Source organism: Dreissena polymorpha, chromosome 8 (genome assembly GCF_020536995.1).
Source record: "Dreissena polymorpha isolate Duluth1 chromosome 8, UMN_Dpol_1.0, whole genome shotgun sequence".
In the NCBI taxonomy this organism is placed as follows: Eukaryota; Metazoa; Mollusca; class Bivalvia; order Myida; family Dreissenidae; genus Dreissena; species Dreissena polymorpha.
In genome coordinates, this window is record NC_068362.1 from 57148239 (window position 1) to 57171389 (window position 23151).

Consider the following 23151-nt stretch of genomic DNA (forward strand, 5'->3'; position numbering starts at 1 on the left):
ATATATATATATATATAATTAGTATTGTACCTGATATACATATGAGTCACGCCTTTGGAAAACTGGGTTTAATGCATGTGCTAAAGTGTCGTCTCTTGGTAGCATGTGCTGTCCGTTTAAGCTAATCAGGGACGACACTTTCCGCCTTAACTAGATTTTCGTGTGAAATAGACTTCCTTTAAACGAAAAATTATATAATACCGTACTGCGCAGGCTAATATGGAACGTACAAGCATTTAGCCACTTTTCCCAAAACGAGGCTCATTTTCATCTTAAAAGGAAATAACCTGGGACTGGCATTATACAATATTAAAGACTGTACGACCAGATTTAAAATGTTAGCATGACTATGACAAAGAAGTCAAATCTGAAGAAAAACAAAATGAGAAAGAAAAAAAATAAGAAAAATAAGAAAAGGATAAAAGTTATTATGAAGATGACGATGATACTGATGATGATGATGATGATGATGATGATGATGATGATGATGATGATGATGATGATGATGATGATGATGATGATAATGATGATGACGATGATGATGATGATAATGATGATGACGATGATGGCGACGACGAAGACGATGATGGCGCCGATAATGATGACGAAGGTTATGATAATATAGTACCAGTTCGGCTTGAAGGCGTTGATCATCCAAAATACTCAGTTGATCCACCAGACTCTGAAGCAGAGGCAGAACGGAAGAACTCTCCACGGTTGTACCGAGAAACCTGCGGCCCAGAGAAATGTGCGTCATTTGAAATGTGTTCACGTTTTCAGGTACATTAAAATAATGGACCCGCGTTCTGGGAAAACTGGGCTTAATATATAGGCGGTGTGTCGACCCAGTACGCACATGCTCATCAAGGACGAAACTTTCCGCTTTCATGGACTGTTTCATTTAAATGAAGTGTCTTCTAAACAAAAAGCCGCTCTAGACGTAGAATGTCGTCCCTAATAAGGACGTGTGGATTGCAAGTTGCTAAAGGTATTAATGATCCGTTGTGTGTAAATGTGCGTGTAAACGGACGCATTGATGAGTTTATATCTTATGATAGAGAGGGCATCACCATATACTGCTAACGGGGTACGCATAAATAATACCTCGACTTTATTTTGTTTCTGCGTATACAATTAATTCGTACACATCTCTAACAACAAAAAACATTGAAGATAAATATGTCATTATCTGCATATTAACCGATGAGTTATAAAAATGAAAAAGACTTTCATTTAAAAGGTTAAAAAATGGTGTTAACTTATGAACACTTGATCTATTTTTATTTATAAAGGTCTATCAAAATACGTAAAATAAAAGAAAGTCGATCTGATAACACAACTTTGTATCTTTCATTACATCGATAAAATTACTATAAAATTGGTTTAGAGATCTTTCATAAAGGGAACCTTAATTTAAACAGCTTAAAACAAATGTTACGTTTTCAATCATTGTATTATTCACGCGCGAGTGCATGCGTGTGTCAGTGCGTGTGTCAGTGCGCCATGCGCCTGTGTGTGTGTGTGTGTGTGTGTGTGTGTGTGTGTGTGTGTGTGTGTGTGTGTGTGTGTGTGTGTGTGTGTGTGTGTGTGTGTGTGTGTGTGTGTGTGTGTGTGTGTGTGTGTGTGTGTGTGTGTGTGTGTGTGTGTGTGTGTGTGTGTGTGTGTGTGTGTGTGTGTGTGTGTGTGTGTGTGTGTGTGTGAGTGTGTGTGTGTGTGTGTGTGTGTGTGTGTGTGTGTGTGTGTGTGTGTGTGTGTGTGTGTGTGTGTGTGTGTGTGTGTGTGTGTGTGTGTGTGTGTGTGTGTGTGTGTGTGTGTGTGTGTGTGTGTGGTGTGTGTGTGTGTGTGTGTGTGTGTGTGTGTGTGTGTGTGTTGTGTGTGTGTGTGTGTGTGTGTGTGTGTGTGTGTGTGTGTGTGTGTGTGTGTGTGTGTGTGTGTGTGTGTGTGTGTGTGTGTGTGTGTGTGTGTGTGTGTGTGTGTGTGTGTGTGTGTGTGTGTGTGTGTGTGTGTGTGTGTGTGTGTGTGTGTGTGTGTGTGTGTGTGTGTGTGTGGTGTGTGTGTGTGTGTGTGTGTGTGTGTGTGTGTGTGTATGTTTGTTGGATCTTTAAATCTTCCAGTCCGAGGATGCTAAAGATATACTTAACTAGGTCCGGCATAATTTACCTTAACACGAGTTTGGGCGTCTTGGCCAGCCAGGTCTTGCACAGTTTCGCCGTCATCGCCAGGATTGAAGTTTTGCCCGTTCCACTGATCCCGTGCACAACGAGCGGGGCTGTTGTCGATGTTTCAAGCAGGTAGGATTTGATCCGCTGTCAGAAAAGAGTTTACAGTAGAGACGGCAAAAATTGAGGATAAACTGGGCTAAATGCATGTGCGTAAAGTGTCATCGCAGTTTCGCCTTTGTAGTCCGCACCGGTAATCAAGGACAGCACTTTCCGCCTATACTTGGGTTTTCGTTTTTAAGATATCTTATTTAGATGAAAAATTGAAAAAAAAATAGAAAATGACGTCCGTGATTAGCCAGTACTGACTGCACACGTTAATTTGGAATGAAACTTATCGCACATGCATTAGGCCTTTTTTTCCAGATATCTTAAGTCATTGATTAATTGCACACGTTTTGTCTTTGCTTCATATTTAATTATAATAATTGAACATCCACATTACATGTACACAAATAATATATTAAAGCTTTAATAGAGGAAAGACCTGACACACGAAGCCACTAATTAAGTCCACTCTACAAATGCTTATTAAGATAACTATTTGTGCCGATTTGTTTCCGATTTGGGACAGTTGGAGGATCCTTTATTGAAAACCCAAACATACTCAAACTGGGGTATACAGATTTGAATACGAGAGTGCATTATACAATTCGTTAAACTGGTAGGTGGGAAATCGCTCATGATTCCCCAAATTGATAATGCTGCAATTTTGAAAGGATGAAAATATGCGCGCGCACCTCAAGCGTCTCTGTGCGTCCATGGAACTCGGCGCACTTGGCCTGACACAACCGAATGTGCTGCATACATTCCTCGGTTAGCTGGTCGTGAAGGAGATTTCGATTCCGAATAGCCTGCGTCGTCAGGGAAATCATGTTGTCCGTGAAGTCCTTGCAGAGGCGCACCAGGTACTTCCGGTGCTCTTCGCTGGTATCCGGCACGATGCCTGCAGCGCAAATCGGATGTGCTTAATACCTAACACGTCATACGTTTATTCAATTAAATTTGAACATGAATTTAAAAATCAAGCAATCTCAGCATATAAATTGGATAAAAAGCAATTGTCTTCACACTAATTGCATTGCATTGAAGGTGTACATGTTTATTAACAAATATTTTTTACTCGTCCGCACATACAATCTCCATTGTGAACAACACTGTAACTGTTACTGTTATTTAGTTTTTAAGCGTAATGCGTTTGATTGTCTGCAAGTTGAAGAGAGCGTCCGTAGCTGCTCCCATACGCTTTTGTGAGCCAGACGCGGGGATATGGGGTTATTGACGTCTAAAATCGCATAACTCGCAGTCTGTTCAGGCTTTCCGCTGTTTGCTACTCATCAGTATATTAGGGTGGGAAATGAAGCCTTTAAAACTGTCATCTAATAAAAAAGCATTACATTTCATTTGATTTTTTAGGTACTATAAACGGGTTAAAATGCGTATTTAAGTGGTAAAGGGTTAAGTGAATGCATACACGATCAGCCTTTGTGCTCCCGACATACCTTCCGGGCCGACCCAGTGCACGTTGTAGTGGAAGATCTGGTCGGAATGCAGGCGCCGCTCCATCCGGTGCTCCTTGAGTTCCCGCAACATCCGGTGAGCCTTCTCCACCTTCCCCTGCGCACCCTGGCACTCTGCAATACATCTGAACGTATTATCACGTGACAGAACACACATGTTCGTGAGCACGTGCCTTCATTTGAAAGAATGAATCACTTGACAGAACGAACCACGTGACAACACACACTACATGACCACGTAAAAATACGCGACAGGATGAAAAAAGCGACAGAACGAAACACGTGACAACACACACTACGTGAGCACGTTACTATATATGAAAGAATGAACAATTATGTGACAGAACGAGCCTCGCAACAACACACACTACGTAAGCACGTGATTTCACGCGACAGATTGAACCACGTTACAGAACAAACCACGTGACAACACACACTACGTGAGCACGTGATTGTATGTGAAAAACTGAATCACGTGACAGAGAGAACCACGTAAGAACACACTTATGAGCACGTGACTATACGCGACAGAATAAACCACGTTGCAGAATGAACAACGTTACAACAAACATTACGTGAGCACGTGACTATGCGTGATAGAATTAACCACGTGACAAAATAAACCACGTGACAACACACACTACGTGAACACGTTAAAAACGGGACGAAACACGTGACAGAACGAACCAAGAACACACACTACATGAGCACGTGATTGTACGTGAGAGAATGAACGACGTGACAGAACGAACCACCTAAAAAACACATTACGGTAGCACGTGACTTAACGCGACAGAATAAACGACGTTACAGAACTTACAACGTGACAACATACCGTACGTGAACACGTGATTATACGCGACAGAATAAACCACAATACAGAACGCACTACGTGACAACAAACACTACGTGAGCACGTGACTTTACTTCAGAGAATAAACCACTTTACAACAAACACTACCACTACGTTAGCACGTGACTGTATGTGACAGAATGAACCATGTGAGAGAACGAACCACTTAAGAAGACACACTAAGTGAGCACGTGACTGTCTGTGACAGAATGAACCACGTGACAAAACGAACCACGTGACAACACACACAACGTGAGCACGTGACTATACGTGACAGAATGAACCACATTACAGAACAAACTACGTGACAATAAACACTACGTGAGCACATGACTTTACTTCACAGAATAAACCACTTGACAACAAACACTACGTGAGCACGTAACTGTATGTGACAGAATGAACCACGTGAGAGAACGAACCACTTAAGAAGACACAATACGTGAGCACGTGACAGTCTGTGACAGAATGAACCACGTGACAGAACGAACCACGTGCCAACACACACTACGTGAGCACGTGACTATACGTGACAGAATGAACAACGTGACAACATACACTACGTGAGCACGTGACTATACGTGACATAATGAACATTGTGACAAAATGCACTACGTGAGTACGTGACTATACGTGACAGAACGAACAACGTGACAGCACACACTACGTGTGAGCACTTAAAAATACTTGACAGCATGTACAACGTGACGCCATACACTACATAAGCACGTGATCGTATGTGACAGAATAAACCAAGCGACAACACGCAATACGCGAGCATGACTATACGATAAAAATTAACCACTTGACAACACGCATTACGTGAGCAAGTGAATTTCCTTCACAGAATAAACCACTTGACAACACAAACTACGTGTGCGCATGACTATATGTGACAGAATGAACCGCGTGACAGAATGAACCACGTGCCAGCACACTCTACCTGAGCACGAGACTATACATGACGGAATGAACCACGTGATAACACACACTACGTGAGCACGAAACTATACGTGACATAATGAACCACGTGACAGACTGAACTACGTGACAACACGCACTACGCGAGCACATGACAATACGTGACAAAATGAATCACGTGACAGAATGAACCAAGTGACAACACACACTACGTGAGCATGTGATAATACGTGACAAAATTAATCACGTGACAGAATAAACCAAGTGACAACACATACTACGTGAGCTTGTGACTATACTTAGCAGATTTAACCCCGTGACAACACACTACGTAAACACGTGACTATACGTTTAAGAATTCAGCACGTGACAACATGCCCTATTTGAGCACGTGACTATACGTGACATAATGAATCACGTGACCGCATGATTAATATGACAACAACAATTACTGCGTCACAGCACGAACTACGTGATAAAAGAAATACGCCACCACATGAATCATTTGATTCACAACATTAATATTTATCAATCAAACTCGGCTCATCAATCATTCGAAAGATAACAAGTAATATACGAAAAGCCGTTATGCAATAGTAAAATATTCCTTATAGAATAGGCACGACCTTAAGATACGAAAACAACGATGTACAAACTAATCGCACGTGTTTACATAGAGAGTCTCGCTCTTGAAAAACTGGGCATAATGCACGAGCGCAAAGTATCGTCCCAGATTTGCCTGAACAGTCCGGAAATGCTAATCGGTGATGACACTTTCCGCTTACACTTGATTTTCGTTTAGAAAAGAAATCCTTTACATAAAAAATTCCATTAAAGCGGAAAGTGTGGTCTTTGATTAGCCTGTGCGAACTGTATAGCCTAATCTGGGGCAACCCTTTACGCGCATGCATTGATCCCAGTTTTCCCAGAGCGAGGCTCATATAACATATTCGTACTCATGCCTCATGCTCTCACCGGTGTATCTAGATAGTGCGTAGCTGCTCTCCTGGCGGTCGATGTCTTCGATGTTCCGGCGCAGCCAGATGGCCTGCCTGGCGATGGAGTCCTCCGCCTTGAGCAGACCTTCCTCCACTTCCGTCTCCGTCACTATATCAACAAACAGCACCAGTATTCACCGTATTGAATTTGAAGCTTACATACATGATCACTTCTTCTTCTAATGAAATGTATAATATTGATATTACCTTCTTATTTTTTTATTTTTTTTGTGAAACAAAAACAAATTTATAAATCTCGCAAAGTTTTTCACTTTCATATTGTAAACTAACTGTATAAAAATACGTTATTTAACTACCGAATCAATTATTAAAGCCAGTAAAATTAATATATCGCATTTGAATGTCTTTATATGCACGCAAATAATCTATATGATGGGTATGTATTTGTACTTATATATTGTAACTATTGTAAATTAGTGTTTTAAAACAACAACAACAAAAACAAACAAAATAACACGTGAGTTCACCATACCCTGTGTAGAAGACTGGACTTCAGACGCCGAATAAAAATACTAAAACGCTTGCGTTCGCAGATATGCTGGTAATCAAATGATCGTATTTAATGGTACATCACTATATGAGGCGGCCTACCGGAAATTATGTACTTCCGGGCCGTTTCCTGGTCGAACACCCTGGTGGCGGCTGACTCCAGAGCGTCCTGCATTTGCTCACTCTCCTTCAACCACTGACGGCATGTAACGAACAAAACGTGTGAATCATAGCAAGACTGTATGACCCGTGTCATGCGAACACGGGTATTATGCCATATGCGGAAAGCGTAGCTTCAGACGAGCCTTCATATTCGCAGACCACGCTGTCCGCTGATGATACCACGAAACCTTGCGTGCCATTCGACCGGACAGCTTAAGCCGTATAATTATACAATAAGACGAAATTTTGCATGACGCGGCTCATATAATAACAGTTTATAAATCATGTAAGTAATGCGCCTGTTTTCGCTATTGATATAACAAAATAGTAAACGAGTTTATCTGTTGTGCATTAAAGGGGCCTTTTCACAGATTTTGGCATTTTTTTAACTTATTCATTAAATGCTTTATATTGATAAATGTAAACATTGGATCATAAAAGCTCCAGTAAAAAATCAAGAAAAAAATTAAAAAAAGGAAAAGAGCATTGCCCGGAGCAGGTTTCGAACCAGTGACCCCTGGAGTCCTGCCAGAGTCCTGAAGTAAAAACGCTTTAGCCTACTAAGCTATTCCGCCGAGTACACATTCTTGACGTATTTTATACCTTATATAAGCAATCTTAGTAGTGTTACAAAATTTAACGACAAAAACAGAACTCTCCAAATTATTCAATCGTTTCGCGTTGCAACGCTTTATAATTTTTAGGTTGTAAAATCGTCAAAAGATGCATATAATGGCTATATTAGAGCATGGTTAATGTTCAGTATTACTGTTTCCTCACACATATCATAACTAAAACGAAAACTTACGAATCTGAAACAACTTTTTTCAATTTTGTCAATTTACCAAAGCGTGAAAAGATCCCTTTAATGCTGTTGAACAGTATTAAATCAATATGTTTTTATTACATGTTGCATAAAGATATTACAGTTTGAAATTTCGGCTAAGGTATTACGTCAAAAAGATTTACAATTATAAACCAAAACTGTGGTATTTCTTTTGTTGCAATATGTTCTCAGTGCTCTATTACAAATATAAATGAGATAATTATGTAGTGATTAATGTGTTCATGCTTTATCGATGTTGGCATAGTTAGAGTCGTTAGACAAATCTATTATGAAAAGATAACAAGCGTCATAAATCACTAAAAATGTCGGCCTATAAAAGTCCTAAACGAACCTGCTCTTTGGCGACTTTCTGCTTGTCTCTGTCCTTGCTTATGAAATCCGGCAGGTGCGTGCTGATGGATGCGAGGATGTAAGCGGGAGGAACCGCATTGTCGTCACGGGAATACCACCTACAGGGGAAGGCATTTCGCACCTGATGCTGCATTATGTGAGGACCCGGAGTGTGTCCTAGCACTCATACCTTATTAACTTACTAGATTCACAAACGTTTGGACGAATTTTGAATCATTGCTGCAATTTCAAAATATTTAGTTCTTATTTAAATATTGTCGATTTCGGTGTAGTGGGGAGTGGGGTAAGCCGGAGTACCCGTAGAAAATCCCACCTGTCCGGTATGATATACACCGACCAAACTCACATGCTTCCGGGAACGGGGATTGAACCCGAGTCGCCGAGGTGAGGAGTGGTGGGAAGCGCGTGTATCAAACACTGCACTAACCGGACAACCTGATTTTTATATTTTGGATTCAAGTCAACTAATCATAGCTGTCCTTAAAGTATGTACCCGATGAAATTTTCTTGTACAAAGACCAAATACATTTAGCGGGACCGCAAGTTGTTCTTACTTGTGGAAGAGCCGGACGGTCGCCTGTTCCTCGACTTGTATCATGAGAGGCTCAAACTCATCCGCCGCGATCACCCGGGGGAACGCGATGTAACCGTACTTGTGCGACAGAAGCGACTGCGAAAGTAAACTGGTCATTATATGAATGTCGTTCTGGGAAAACTGTGCTTAATGCATGTTCATAAAGTGTTGTACCAGATTAGTCTCTGCAGTCCATACAGGCTAATCAGGGACGACCCTTTCCGCTTTTATGATAATTTTCGTTTAAAGGAAGTCTCTACATAGCAAAAATCCAGTTTAGGAGGAAAGTGTTAACACAGATTAGCCTGTGTGTCACTTTACGCACATGCATTAAGTCCAGTTTTCATTACACTGGTATTAAGTAGTGCGTTACATTTATATGGGCGTCACAAATTCACAATAGTTGAACAAACCCTTGAATATCCTGCTTGCTTGTTTGTTTTCAACAGCCTTATATAATGAAGAAATTGCTCTAAGAACATTTTTGTCTTTTCCGTTTGTTTTATATAAAATTAAAAATGTTTAACCAAACAAACAAGACTAACAAACAAACAGTCTTTATAATAAAGGCATCCTGCTCAACAAATTATTAATACAATCGCAGATACTTAAAGTAAGGCGAATTCATAGTTTATAGTCACTTTGAAATATTGCATACACTAAAATTACAATACAATAAGACAATAACACATTAGAGCCTTGTCGGACCGTATTTGGTACAAAAACGAATATGGTACAAGTTTGTACCATATTCGGCCGAATATGGTACAACTGTCTAATTGTACCATATACGTATCTGCAGTTTTGGGGTAAAATGCCTGACCGAATATGGTACAAACTTGTACCATATTCGGATGAAAAATGTACCACATTCGTTCCGAATATGATACACACTCATCATCGTAATCATCATCATCATCATCATCGTTATCTCATCATCATCATCATCATCATCATCATCGTTATCTCATCATCATCATCATCATCATCATCATCATCATCATCATCACATCAATTATCAACACCCCAATGATCATCATCGTTGTTATCTTTACCAACACCACCATCATCATCACCATCAAAACCAACATCATCATATCCATTATCATGATCGTAATGGTGATCACAAAAGTTTTTTTTGTGATGATAATGACAGCGATGTTTTCGGTCGATAATGAGGATGTTGTGATGATGATGACGACGATGAGAATATCATCATCATCATCGGCCAATAAACATCGCCATCATCATCATCACAAATATTTTGTTATCATCATCATCATTATCATCATCGTCGGCCGATAAACATCGCCGTCATCATCATCTAAAAACTTATCATCATCATTATAACCATCATCATCGTCCAATAAACATCGCTGTCATCATCATCCCAAAACGTTTGTTATCATCATCATCATCATCATTATCATCATCATCATCATCATCACCACAATCATCAAACCCCAATCATCATAACCACTGTCATCATCATCACCACCACCATCATCATCACAATTTTTTTACCATCATCATCATCACAAATGTTTTGTCATCATCATCATCACATATTCATTTTACATTTTGTATTTTATAATTTGTTTCATTCAAGAGATTCAACAAACTTGTACTTTTTTCATTTATTGGTATACTGACAGGATTTTTCAAAGTAATATTGAAGAACATAGAACAGCATTTAAATTTTAATCCAACTGTAGCATTTTGACAAGACATAATATACATATATACATTCATTTTAGTAGCAGCCAAAATATCCCAAATGTGCTTCGTAAAAAGTTACCAGTAAATGAGCAAATGACAACAAATTTCCGGTAGAAGAACATAATCATCAATCACAAAAATAACATAACAGGTTTCCAAACACCGATATACATGTATATTTCACCTGTAATGTCTGTACATGACATCTATGATATCATACCAACCGATTCCACTAACACGCAAACGCAGCCATGCGTTTGCCCATTTTGGCCCCTTGATGATTTCTTTTATTGCCGAAATAAGACCGCTGTTTCTGCCCGCTCTTGTTAATAGGAAACGAACGCTAACAGGATTTCTGTTACTAGTATCTAGTCCAATATCCGGCCGAATGTAAATTCTAGGTGTTTGCAAACTCATTGACCTTATTAAATCTCTAAAGGGTTTGCCGACCTTCGCCAACACAAACTGGATTGACGGGTTTGATTGTATGCAGAACTTAAAAATTTCAACTTGAATGTGAAGTGGTAACATCAGAAATGGAAAAGTCGTTCGCTTCTGTGCCCTCCTATTGTTTATCATATCTTGAAGCTCTTTCAGGGCTGAACACACAGAGACGTCACCGTTGTCGCCAGAGTCACCGTTGTCGCCGGAGTCACCGTTGTCGCCAGACGCAGCGTTGTCGCCGGAGTCACCGTTGTCGCCGGAGTCACCGTTGTCGCTGGAGTCACCGTTGTCGCCGGAGTCACCGTTGTCGCAAGAGTCACCGTTGTCGCCAGACGCAGCGTTGTCGCCAGATGCAGTGTTGTCGCCAGACGCAGCGTTGTCGCCGGAGTCACCGTTGTCGCCAGACGCAGCGTTGTCGCCGGAGTCACCGTTGTCGCCGGAGTCACCGTTGTCGCTGGAGTCACCGTTGTCGCCGGAGTCACCGTTGTCGCAAGAGTCACCGTTGTCGCCAGACGCAGCGTTGTCGCCAGATGCAGTGTTGTCGCCAGACGCAGCGGTGTCGCCGGAGTCACCGTTGTCGCCAGAGTCACCGTTGTCGCCAGACGCAGCGTTGTCGCCTGACGCAGCGTTGTCGCCAGACGCAGCGCTGTCGCCAGAGTCACCGTTGTCATACGACTGTTCTAAGCGTGATATTATGTCCTTGTACACGCGTTGATTGATACGGATACTAACGTAATGCATGCCAAATCCTTCTGGGAAATACCCCAATGCAATTGTTCCAACATCACCATCGAACTTTCCATCTGCTGACACAATTGATGAGTGTTCTAGTCCTCGGGTAGAAACTACCAGGCACTGCAAATTATATTCTCTCATAAGTGCAATGAGCGTGAGGTTGTCGCCGTATGTCCCATTCTTAGACATATTCTTAACGTATTCATCAAATGTTTCATCATAGACAAAAGTTTCATAGAAATATCTGTTTTCTACAATGTGATGGACTGCTTCCTTACGTAAAGCATCTACGTCTTTGTATATACCAATTTTACCAAGTTGATGCGATATAGCAGCAAATTGACAATTTCCATCCGGATTTGGGTCCATGGCAATATTCACCCCATCCAACAACTGCAGATTTTCATGGTGTGTTAAAACATGATAGTACTTAGTTCTGTGATTTTGTTTCTCTGAGCGGTTCTGTTTTAATGAATGTTTTTTAATTTTTCGTTGTTTCTCTAACGCAACAGTTAGGCTAGTCATGTTTTCGACCCCAACCGATTTGCTTACGAATCCAAGTTCGGGTTTGTTCGGTACTTGAAATGACACGATATAAACACCATTTCGTTTTACTTTTTCTACCTTGCCTTCGATAACATATCTTTTGGTTGGCACCCTGGATTTTCGAAAGGGATAGCGAATTAATACTGTCTCTCCTACTTTGTACTTGCTTGGGGAAGTTGCGTTTTTCAACAGCGACCTGTAAGCCTTTTTATTTGCTCGCCGTATGGTTTTCTTTATTTCACGAGAACTATGACGTTCTTTGGTAAAAACATGACTTCTTCCGTAGTAGGCTTCAAAGGGCGTGAGACCCCCAAGAACTCGTTTGAAACTTGTGTTTATGGCATAGGCTAAATCTTGAAGCCCTTCGACCCAGTTAAATCCACGTTTACTTTTTGTTGCAAATAGAATCTTGGCCTTTATAACACTGTTTGACCTTTCACACTTGCCCTGTGATTGAGGATGATACGGCCTACTATTGATCATTTTGATGTTGTACTTGTTCAACAAAAGTTTCATACTAGGGCCTTTAAATTCCAGTCCGTTGTCACATTGGATGATGTCAGGGGCAAGGTTAACCATCAACACGTCCTCTAATGCCTTTGCAACTTCACGCGAACTCTTCGTTTTCAGGGGTTTTGGCATAACGTACCTAGAATAAACGTCCACGACTTGTAGAATATAACTGTATGTGGACCCCTTGTAGCTAACACTTTGATTTTTCATGTTAATTATGTCAATCTGCCATCTTTTGCCTGGTTCCTCTTCTGTAATTGTCTTTGGCTTTGGCTTGTTTGTAAATCTCGGATACTTCTCATGGTAATACTTGCTATTGTACAGTATTTCAAGGATAGCTTGTTCCGAGAACCCCGTGTAATTTACTTTCAGTTTGTTGTAAATAACCCTTGCTCCACATCCTTTGTTTTCCATGAACATCTTCTCAACAAATCTAGGAAGATCTTCTTTCACAAGGACTTGCTTTCCGCCACACAATAAAGAACCCCGGTCACCAAGCTCGAAGTCCTTACGTTTTCTAATCATGGCCAAACAATTATTCTCTTCAGGTGTCCGTTTCTTCACAGGGACATCGAACGATCCGTTTAAACATCTGACAATAATGTCGTACTTCGACCTGGGCAAGCACCCTAATTGCTTCCTTTTTCTCCTAATTGCTTCCTTCATCTGAAATAATATAATAAGTTATTATACATTTATACTTCATTAGTTAATAGAGCTTGTATTGAACACCGCGTGTCGAAAACGAATGTCTCACGACATGAGCTGAGCTAAAATCACTCGTCTGATAGCTCCGCTAAAATTTACAATCCGAACTTCCGGGCAATATGCGCAATGAAAGTAGCAAGTACTTCATGTAAAGTTTCATTGAAATCCAACCGAATTCAAATTCAGGGGAAAAATAGCGGGCAAACTTATGGCGGTCAACGGACAAACGGTCTGTAGAAACCAATGCTACGTGGATGGAAGGGATATAAAGAAGGGGCCCTGGGGGCCTAGGTCGCTCACCAGAAGTCACGACTAGGCAGGGTTCGAAGGTCAAAGACCTATAAACTCCATAAAATTTAAAATGTTCAAATCTACAGATTACAGGAGCTCGATCTGATTTTGGTGGAAAATACACTTTCGAAAAAATGACTGTAGCTTAAATATTTTAGCAGTTTAGGAGTTACGCACCCGGAAGGAATGCCACGGACAATTGGATAGACGGACGGACAACTGCAAATGCACTCTGAGGGGGGGGGGGGCATAAAACATAAAAATCAATGCATGTTAAAACATCAATGCATATTAAGACAACTGAAAATTAAAATTATGTACAGTACTTACTGTCAAGAATTCTTTTGAAGTTTGAAGAAAGTTTGGATTTCAATTCTTTCTAGTCGAAAATCACAACTTTTCTTGCCGACCGCCAAGTCAAATATGGTTACTGACTTCTGAGTAAGACTCGTGTGCAAAATTCCCGCCTTTTTAAAGCGGCACGTTATCAAAGAAAAAATCGGAAACTTCAAAGCTTTGTCGGCTTCTCAGCAATATGACGTCGGAACGACAAATCAACTTTACAAAGTAATGTTTAGGAATACAGTCACACCTGTCTAAAGCAGCCAGTCAAACATCCTTATTTTTGGAGAGATATATTCATTTAAAAGAGCTCAAAATCTCTTAAATCGGATTTTGGTGAAAATACACTTTCGAAAAAAAAAGTTTTAAAAATTTGAAAATTGCTATTAATGATCTCCACGAAAGTATCTGGCCCGCCCGGGAATCGAACCCAGGCCGCCTGCGTGCCAATCTGACGCGCATCCGACTGAGCTAGCCGGCGAAACAGTTACACAACCAGCAAAATCCATGTAAAGTGTGGTTAGGTTAGCTGTTTCTGTTACTGCTAGTTACGACGACGACGACGACGACGACGACGATGATGATGATGATGATGATGATGATGATACTTTTGTCACTTCCAATATTAGGTTAATACAATGTATTTGAGTTTGAAAAAAAGTTTACACATCGGCAGACTATTTCATTTATTAAGAAATACATAATTTATGTACCATATACGTAGGCCATTTTCATTTTTATGAGTTTTTTTGGTATGTACCAAATACGTTTTGGCGAGCATAGAAAAACTTATTCCAACCGAATATGGTACAATGTTTGTACCATATTCGGTCGAAAATTGTACCATCTTCGGTCCGAGTATGGTACATTTGTACCATATTCGGCCGAATATGGTACAAATGTATCATATTCGTTTTTGTACCAAATACGGTCCGACAGAGCCTCGTTTTGGGAAACTGAGCTTTATGCATCTGAGTAAAGCGTCGTCCCAGATTGGCCTGTGCGGTATGCAGCGTCGTTTCTGATTGGCCTGTGCGGTATGCAGTGTCGTTCCTGATTAGCTTGTGCGGACTGCACAGGCAAAGATGGGAAGACACTTCACGCACAGGGATTAAGTCCAGTTTTTCCATGATCGAGGCTCATTAGAGCAATGGGCGCAATGACCATGGTCCGGAAGTACGTACCACGAAGCTGGGCCCAGTGGAGAGCTGCTGACACAGCCTGAGTTCCTTGAGACAGAGTTCAGTTCCCATGTGGTCGTCAGTGGCCTCGTCTCGGACACCCCAACGCATGTCCACTACCTGAAAGACAGAGCGAGGAAACCCTTTACACCGCAGCTTTAAATCGTCTACATTTTACCGGGAGCTCCTGGGGACGATCCTTATTTATACCGGTTAATGTTTTAGTTGAGTTACATTAAAGTCGCGTTCTGAGAAAACCGGGCTAAATACATGTGCGTACATGTAATGGATATGGTGTCCGCCTAGCGACCGGGAGGTCACAGGTTCGATCCCCACCGTGGGAGCGTTTTTTTTAGATCTCCCCCAAAGACACCAAGTACTGGTTCTAGGCCCAGGAAACAGACTCGAGAGCTTTTATATAAGCCCTAGGCTTTCGATACAATCGAGATAAAATAAATAGGTTTAAACTTAACATGTGCGTAAAGTTTCGTCTCAGATTAGCATATGCTGCATGCACAGGCGTATACTTATTCGTTTAAACGAATATCTTTTAAACGAAAATCCAGTCTATGCGGAAAGTGTTGTCCCTCATTGACAGATGGTACGAGCTAATCTGGGACGGCACTTTACGCACATGTGTAATCTCTGTGTTCCCAGGGCGAGATTAATTTGAAAAAAAGCAAGCCTTTATGGCGACGCGTGAAAGCATCTGCCTTTGAACCGGGAGGTCCCGGGCACGATCCCCATTTAGGCCGGGTATTGTCATATCTGGATTACGTTTTGATCAAGTTATATATCGGAATTTGCAAACAATCTTCAGTGTTATAGTCATCATTAAATTTGGCAATTTTCTAAAATAGCATTATATACCCAATCAGTTATAACAACTTTATATAAAAGTGAAACAGTCATTGAAAATGACACATAGCCACGCAATATTTAATTTCAATTGCAACACTTATTTGTCAATTTAATATAATTTTTTGTTCGCTATTTCACATTGATAATACACACAGACATAAAGATTCGCGTTGATTTATTAAATCAATCGCCTAAGTTCAAGGACACATTGCACTGCAATAAATACTGAGACAAACACAAATTATGATACATATCTTTCATGAATATGTTTATTAAAAAAGACTTGCCCTTTCACATATTATTAACAACACTGCTATAAAGTTTCGTTTTGATATTCAGAATACTTATACACGAGTTCTCGACATCCAGACATGGCATCCAGTTTGCCTCACAAACTTCGTTTGCGGGGTTATAATAACAGTATTACAGAATTTTGCAGAATATCAGTAGCATAAGCATCTTAGGTTAGACAAAAATAAATATTAAAAAGTTAATTGTGTACTTGTAATTATACGATAATGTCTTGACAAACTTTGAGAATTTCAGCACAATATTTATTTAATAAAACTGGGAATAACGACGAATTTCTAGAATATAGAGTTCACATGATATATTATTATTGTCCTTCCGATCATCTGCATGAGAAAGACAATGTTTTTATCAACTAGCATAGTAGTATACACCGACAAACCTATTTACTTAAAGGAAAAGCACGTCAACTATTTGAAATTTTCTTTGTATCCTAGTTGAAAGTGTTTGCGCGTTTTCGTCGGGAGCAATACTGACCTGAAATTCGTATCCAAAGTTGCGGCAATGTTCTTTGATCTTCGGGTACGCCTCCCTCATTAACATGTTCCGTTCATGCTTGGTGTCTGAAATTTAAATTGTAAGGGTATGCGGATATATAACAGGTTAATACATTTTTCTTCTTTCCAGATTATCTGCTTAAATCTTTCAAGTTTAGGCAACGTGTAACACACTTCAAAAATACAAATATATGTGAAGAAGACCTTATATTAGTGTGTCAAATAACATATAACATGGAAGTATATGCATCGCGACTTTCATCGTTCTTCTAGCATTAAACGAACTACACAGACAGTAAACACTCTCGATTTTGTGGCAATCAATTAATGACCCCGCAGTTATGTAAGACAGGAAATTGCGTTGGAAAAAATGTGCTATGCAACTTGTATATACATTGCTTATATGATACATATTGCACCGTCTTGCGGTGTCCACATTTTCAAAGAATGTACGTCTTTTCCACAAAATCACTAAACTGTTTCTTAATTGATGCATACGTTCCAAGTTCCACCATACGCGTCCAGGTTAACTCCCCCGATAATATGCTTACCGTAATAACTCCTCAGAACTTCGGCTTCTCACAACTCCCCCGTTACTGCGGATACTTATCTCCACCGGTAATGCGGCAACTCACCAGGTTCAACACCCCCGGTACTGCGGCTACTTACGTCTATCCTGGTACTGCGGATACATAACTGCCGCGGTACTGAGGATTCTAAACTCTCCCTGTTATGCGGCAACTTACCAGATTCAACTCCCTCGGTACTGCGGCTACTCACCCGTGAAGGTACTGCTGGTGAAGATACGAACGATCTTAGCGGAAGGTGGGCATATAAGATCCGTGCTCCCCCGAAGAGCCTCGTTCCGGAGCTTTATTTCCGGTGACATTTCTTTGCTGTCTATTCGCGCTATTTTCTGTAAAAAGTAAGCAGCGATTCCTTCAGTAATAATATATGAACCTCGTGCTATCTTCAGGACATGCACGAATACACTTCACCAAACATCAGACGATAAATTAATACGATTAGTTTCTCAGAAACAGAATTGCTAAGAACCGGCGTCTATGATTAAATAATGTTCGAACTTATTTTCATAGCAATGATGGCTTTTACGTGCTTTAAATTTTAGGAGTATCATGGTAAACATTTGATATGTTGTGAACTAAGATGGTATAATCAATACGAACACAACGTTATAATTTTTTATTCATTTTTTTCAAGCCATGTTTAAAATAATTATTAGATGCAAACAAATCAGAAGAGTGAGATTTAACACCTATATCATTTCTCTTACATTTTTTAAAATAGTCTGTCAATACGTATAAAATGAAATGACATTACCGTTTTCATTAAATTCTCCAATTCATCGATTTGACTCAACATATTGTCTAATTGTCTTTTCTGATCTTCTCTGTAAAATGAAATCATTCAATACTATATAAAAACGAAATACATTTTCTCATAGTGGTATACAACGGTACCAAACATTTTAAGCGTGCATTATTTTAATTTAGAAACAAAAAACATATTTATTTTTGCAGGAAATCGGAAAGTCAAAATTTTCGTTCTTTATTGTCTTAGGAACATATTCTATACTTACCTTAAATATAAACACAATCATATTAGCATTATCTTCACTGTATTATAAAACCGTGTTCTTACTAAACCCCCTTGGCAAACATACACAGGTAAGCATTATTATATGAAACCATTTAAAACATTCACACACAAGTCAATCACTTGATGTATAATACATTATGAAAATTCATTATGTTTTTACATCTTGGCTTTTTCTTCCGGAGAAATGATGCTGGCCCCAGGATTATTAACTATGGCTTCAGTTTTCCCTGCAGTCGATGTTACTGGTAATCCGGATGTGACTGGTAACCCGGATGTGGATGGTGCAACTGCAATTGTCGCCAAGGCGGGGCTGTTATCCAAAGTTATCTTACTGCTTGGTGCAATTAGCTTCGGATAATTACCTAATTCGGAACCCATATTTGCCCCATCTGTGAAGTCATATGTTAAAGATGTGCGGGTGAGCCCAATTTGATAGAATGTTTACATTAAATGTGATTTGTTAACAGTTTCAGTAAATATAATTATGAGTATGAAATACATAACCTTCTGATATACCAACGGTTCCTTTTTGTCAAAGAAACCAAAGAAGTTATGGTTTAACAGCGTGTCCACTGTTATTAATAAATGACAATAAATTCACGCGATTATTTTTCTCATTACAAATAAGTCATTCGGACTCTGATATATAAAAAATAATCCGGATATTTTACTGACTATGGATAAACATTGATATTGTTCATACGGATATACACGTATTCCGCATGTCAGCAATGCAGAGTGTATTTAACATTTTTTAATGTTCATGTATACCGAGTTATCTATTACGGGTAGTATGCACTTTTGTCGGCATACAATGCATACAAAAAGTGAACCATTCAAACGTATTGTCGTTACCTTATCTCTTCATGAAACGGCTTCTAATGGGTGTTTTCGTTGCTGATAAAAATATTTTAGTTTTGATCCAACAATGCAAAAGAACAATTGGTGACGTACACTATCAACAACGGTAATCCATGAGGTTTTGTCATTGTTAATTATACGTTAGAAAATCAAAATATTCTTGATTCGGAAAATACGGAATTGCATGGCATTTGGTTTATTAAGAGTGTTTCATCAACAATGTGCAGGGATACGCACCGAATTCTCGCGAAGAGGGCATTTTAACTACATTCCAGGGCTTTGTTTTACAGAAACAATGTGACTAAATTTTACAGATTTTTTAAACTTGATTGAAATAACCATGATTTAAGTTAAGAGAACGGGTGAGATGAGTAAAAAATTATCGTCATATTCAAATAAATAATGTAGCTTAAATGACCCGCGTCATGCGAAACGGGTCATTTGCAATATGCATCCAGCATAATACCACACAACTCTGCTAGTACGCGAGTCCGATCAGAAGCTACGCAATATTTAGTGATCTCTTAAACGGGCATGCGTGGCTCCAGACCCAACTGCTCGAATGCGCAGGCTGATCTTTATCTACGCTGGTTTTAAAATGCATTAGACCCATTTTCGCATAACGCAGGTTCTTCTTCTTTTTGGCGATCGCGCTAACATAACGCAGGTTAAAATGGGTCAATTATTACTACCTATTGATAATTGTTTGTTTATCATTGATATTGATAATAAATGGCTACGATAGTGATTATGGAGGTGGTGGTGGTTGTTACGATGAAGATGATGATTATGATGATGATGACGACGACGACTTCGACAACGACGACAACGACGACGATTATGATGATGATGATGATGATGATGATGATGATGATGATGATGATGATGATGATGATGACGACGATGATGACGATGATGATGATGCTGCTGCTGCTGCTGCTGCTGCTGCTGCTGCTGCTGCTGCTGCTGATGATGATGATGATGATGATGATGATGATGATAATGATGATAATGATGATGATGATGATGATGATGAAAACGATGATGACTTACTTGCTGTGCCGTCCAGGCAGCTTCTGTAATTTCGATACATGTATGTTAATTTGGCTCGCGGCGAATCCTTGCTGCACTAATAAAAAAAATATAAATGTTCACTTTTCTTTCACTGCGGAAAACTATCCTTTCGAAGTTAACTATTACAGTATGTACACAACGTATGTTCATCAAAAATACTTTCACAACGCCTGGTAATATTGACAGTAACCACCCAATTATTGAATATATTTGTAAAATCGATCACGATATTGAAAACATGAACCGCAGTCTAAATATAGTCGGGAATAAACTCGTTCACGGTTGAATAATCAAGCACCCCGTTCGATATTGATCGATAGATCTTAGGCTGAGCGAGTCCAATGTTAGAGTATTTAAGGTGTTTAGTGAGAGTATAAAAACATGTACGCCGGATTAAACGATAAACAAAGTATAATTGAATTGCAGAAGCAAGCTACTTATGTTCACTATTTGATACGGTGTCAATGTATTCTTGTGATTTTATTAAAATGTATGCGAACAAAATAGTGTTATTCAAGCATCAACGAATTGCTCTATCCAGTGAAAATATTTTTAAGAATATAATAAGGGTATAACGAAGAACAAAAATGAGCATTTGTATTGCAATATACAGATAAACAGGTTTTACCCGAGTATAAGCAATTATGTGCATGCTAAAAATCTAGGCGAAGCGAATTTCATTTCATTTTTATTTTCAATGTTAACAACGATATTTGTATGAAAACACTGTCAACTGTGTTATAAATATCATCTTTTGGTAATGAGTTGTACATTTCGTTAATAACGGTCTTCACCTGTTCCGCTTAGAAACATTTCCATTAAATTTATTATTAAATAACTATATTCGCAAACATATATCCGTCGCTTACATCGGAAAAGCTAGCCAAGTTTACAATGCATGTACATACTGTAGTTTGAATTATTTGTTGTTCAAGGGATATGCTCATAGATTGGTGAAACAGATATTTGAAAAGCATGTCCAATGTTTGTGCCGTAGAGTGAAGTAAACCAACCAGTAGGGCCCGTTGATGTTTCTAAATAATATTTCTTTGAGCTAATTTTCTTTGCTTTCTTTTATTTCTACGTTTGCACTGATTGGTGAAAAGAGCACCTAAACGTGTTCCGCCTCTTCTACTGAATCAGATGGTTTGATCGTCAAAAGAAGCTTCCTTTATTACCTTTCACCTACTTCCTGATAGAATGTGACAATGTGTAGTCAGGGTAAGACCCCGTCCTCATTAGACGTTATACTTCAAACTTCCATTCTTCGAAATGCTTGCCGTAAAAACTCGGCATGGTCGGTATGCCCACTTTATGAAGTTTATTTGTCATTACATCGTTTGTCATACTTTTTTCTGTTATAATTCTTATAAGATCAATTTCTTTTTGTTGCAATATTTCTCAACGTATATTCATATCTTCTTCTCCCATTTTTAGTATTGCTATTTCTCGGTCCAGCATTTGATTTCTACTCTGTTAATGTCGCAACCATTTTCTTTCACTTAATCGTTTATCTCTGCACACTATCTGGTTGGTGGTGATGTCACCTTATGCGGCGTAGTCTTAATTACTTTAATATGCTATACTAGTATTCGAAATAAATATTATATACGTGTAAAAAAAGATTGAATAAAAAATCTAGTATCAAGAAAACGAATATTATGACGTGTATAGGCGTTTACTTTGAACGTTAACTTGCAAGTAGACATTGGTTTTCCCTTAGCGAGGATCACATTCGAAACTCCGTTAGAATGGTAGCTACAGTATATTTGATTCCTAAGTACAAACGGGACATCATTCAGTCACGTAGTAGGTCCGAGTTATGTGCCCATGCCATTGACCTTGTATGACCCCACCCAAAGGCATGTGCACAGTTTCAAAGGGATATATGCAGTTTTCTGATAGATATGGACTTGTTTATCAAACACACGTTTGAGTCAGAAGCGTTTCGGACCAAGATATGTGACTAGTTTACGATTTTCAAGCCGATTTACGCTTATGTGTTGTGCGTTATTTATTCATCGTTTCGATCGACGCCTTCTTGTATAAATTGTACGTCATAACCGTCTATGTTTTTGTATCGACTTCAGTTGGCAGTTGAGTGCACATGTTAACGGAAACCGTACTTACACTATATTCATACGAAAATCGTCGAATTTCTAACTGATTATATGCACGGAGACGCTTATCGCACAATCATCGCACGGTCTGCTTACGATACGCGAGCAGGGATCGTTCGGTGCAACATATATTTGCACGATATTTTTACCGACTCATGTTCGACGATGTTATAAAATAATTATGAAAAAACCTTAAGAGTCGTATACACACGTCAATCCCAAGATCACTTTAGTATGATGCACTGATCACTTAAATTTAATCGCCAGAGTAAGGACTTAAAGACTCTATAAAGGTGAAGATCCGTAATTATTTACCGATTTTTAAATATATTTTTTTCATATTTTATTTATAAAGGTTATTAAAAAACAATATAT

At 39.3% G+C, this 23151-nt stretch overlaps 1 protein-coding gene across 1 annotated transcript in view; it reads right to left on the reverse strand.

Moving 5' to 3' along the window:
- Positions 1-20886, reverse strand: part of LOC127842960 (NACHT and WD repeat domain-containing protein 2-like) — a 40301-nt gene extending 19415 nt beyond the window's left edge. Inside the window, exons 1-14 of the mRNA XM_052372759.1 lie at positions 20636-20886; positions 18882-19008; positions 18443-18512; positions 17882-18017; positions 17082-17167; positions 15438-15554; positions 8936-9051; positions 8362-8479; positions 7124-7217; positions 6489-6620; positions 3722-3853; positions 2960-3165; positions 2161-2306; positions 629-731 (exon numbers count right to left, since the gene is read on the reverse strand). Coding sequence (XP_052228719.1) covers positions 629-731; positions 2161-2306; positions 2960-3165; positions 3722-3853; positions 6489-6620; positions 7124-7217; positions 8362-8479; positions 8936-9051; positions 15438-15554; positions 17082-17167; positions 17882-18017; positions 18443-18512; positions 18882-19008; positions 20636-20675 — 1623 coding nt within the window. The 5' untranslated portion in view covers positions 20676-20886. The remainder of the gene's footprint in view (positions 1-628; positions 732-2160; positions 2307-2959; positions 3166-3721; positions 3854-6488; positions 6621-7123; positions 7218-8361; positions 8480-8935; positions 9052-15437; positions 15555-17081; positions 17168-17881; positions 18018-18442; positions 18513-18881; positions 19009-20635) is intronic.
- Positions 20887-23151: the final 2265 nt, after the last annotated feature.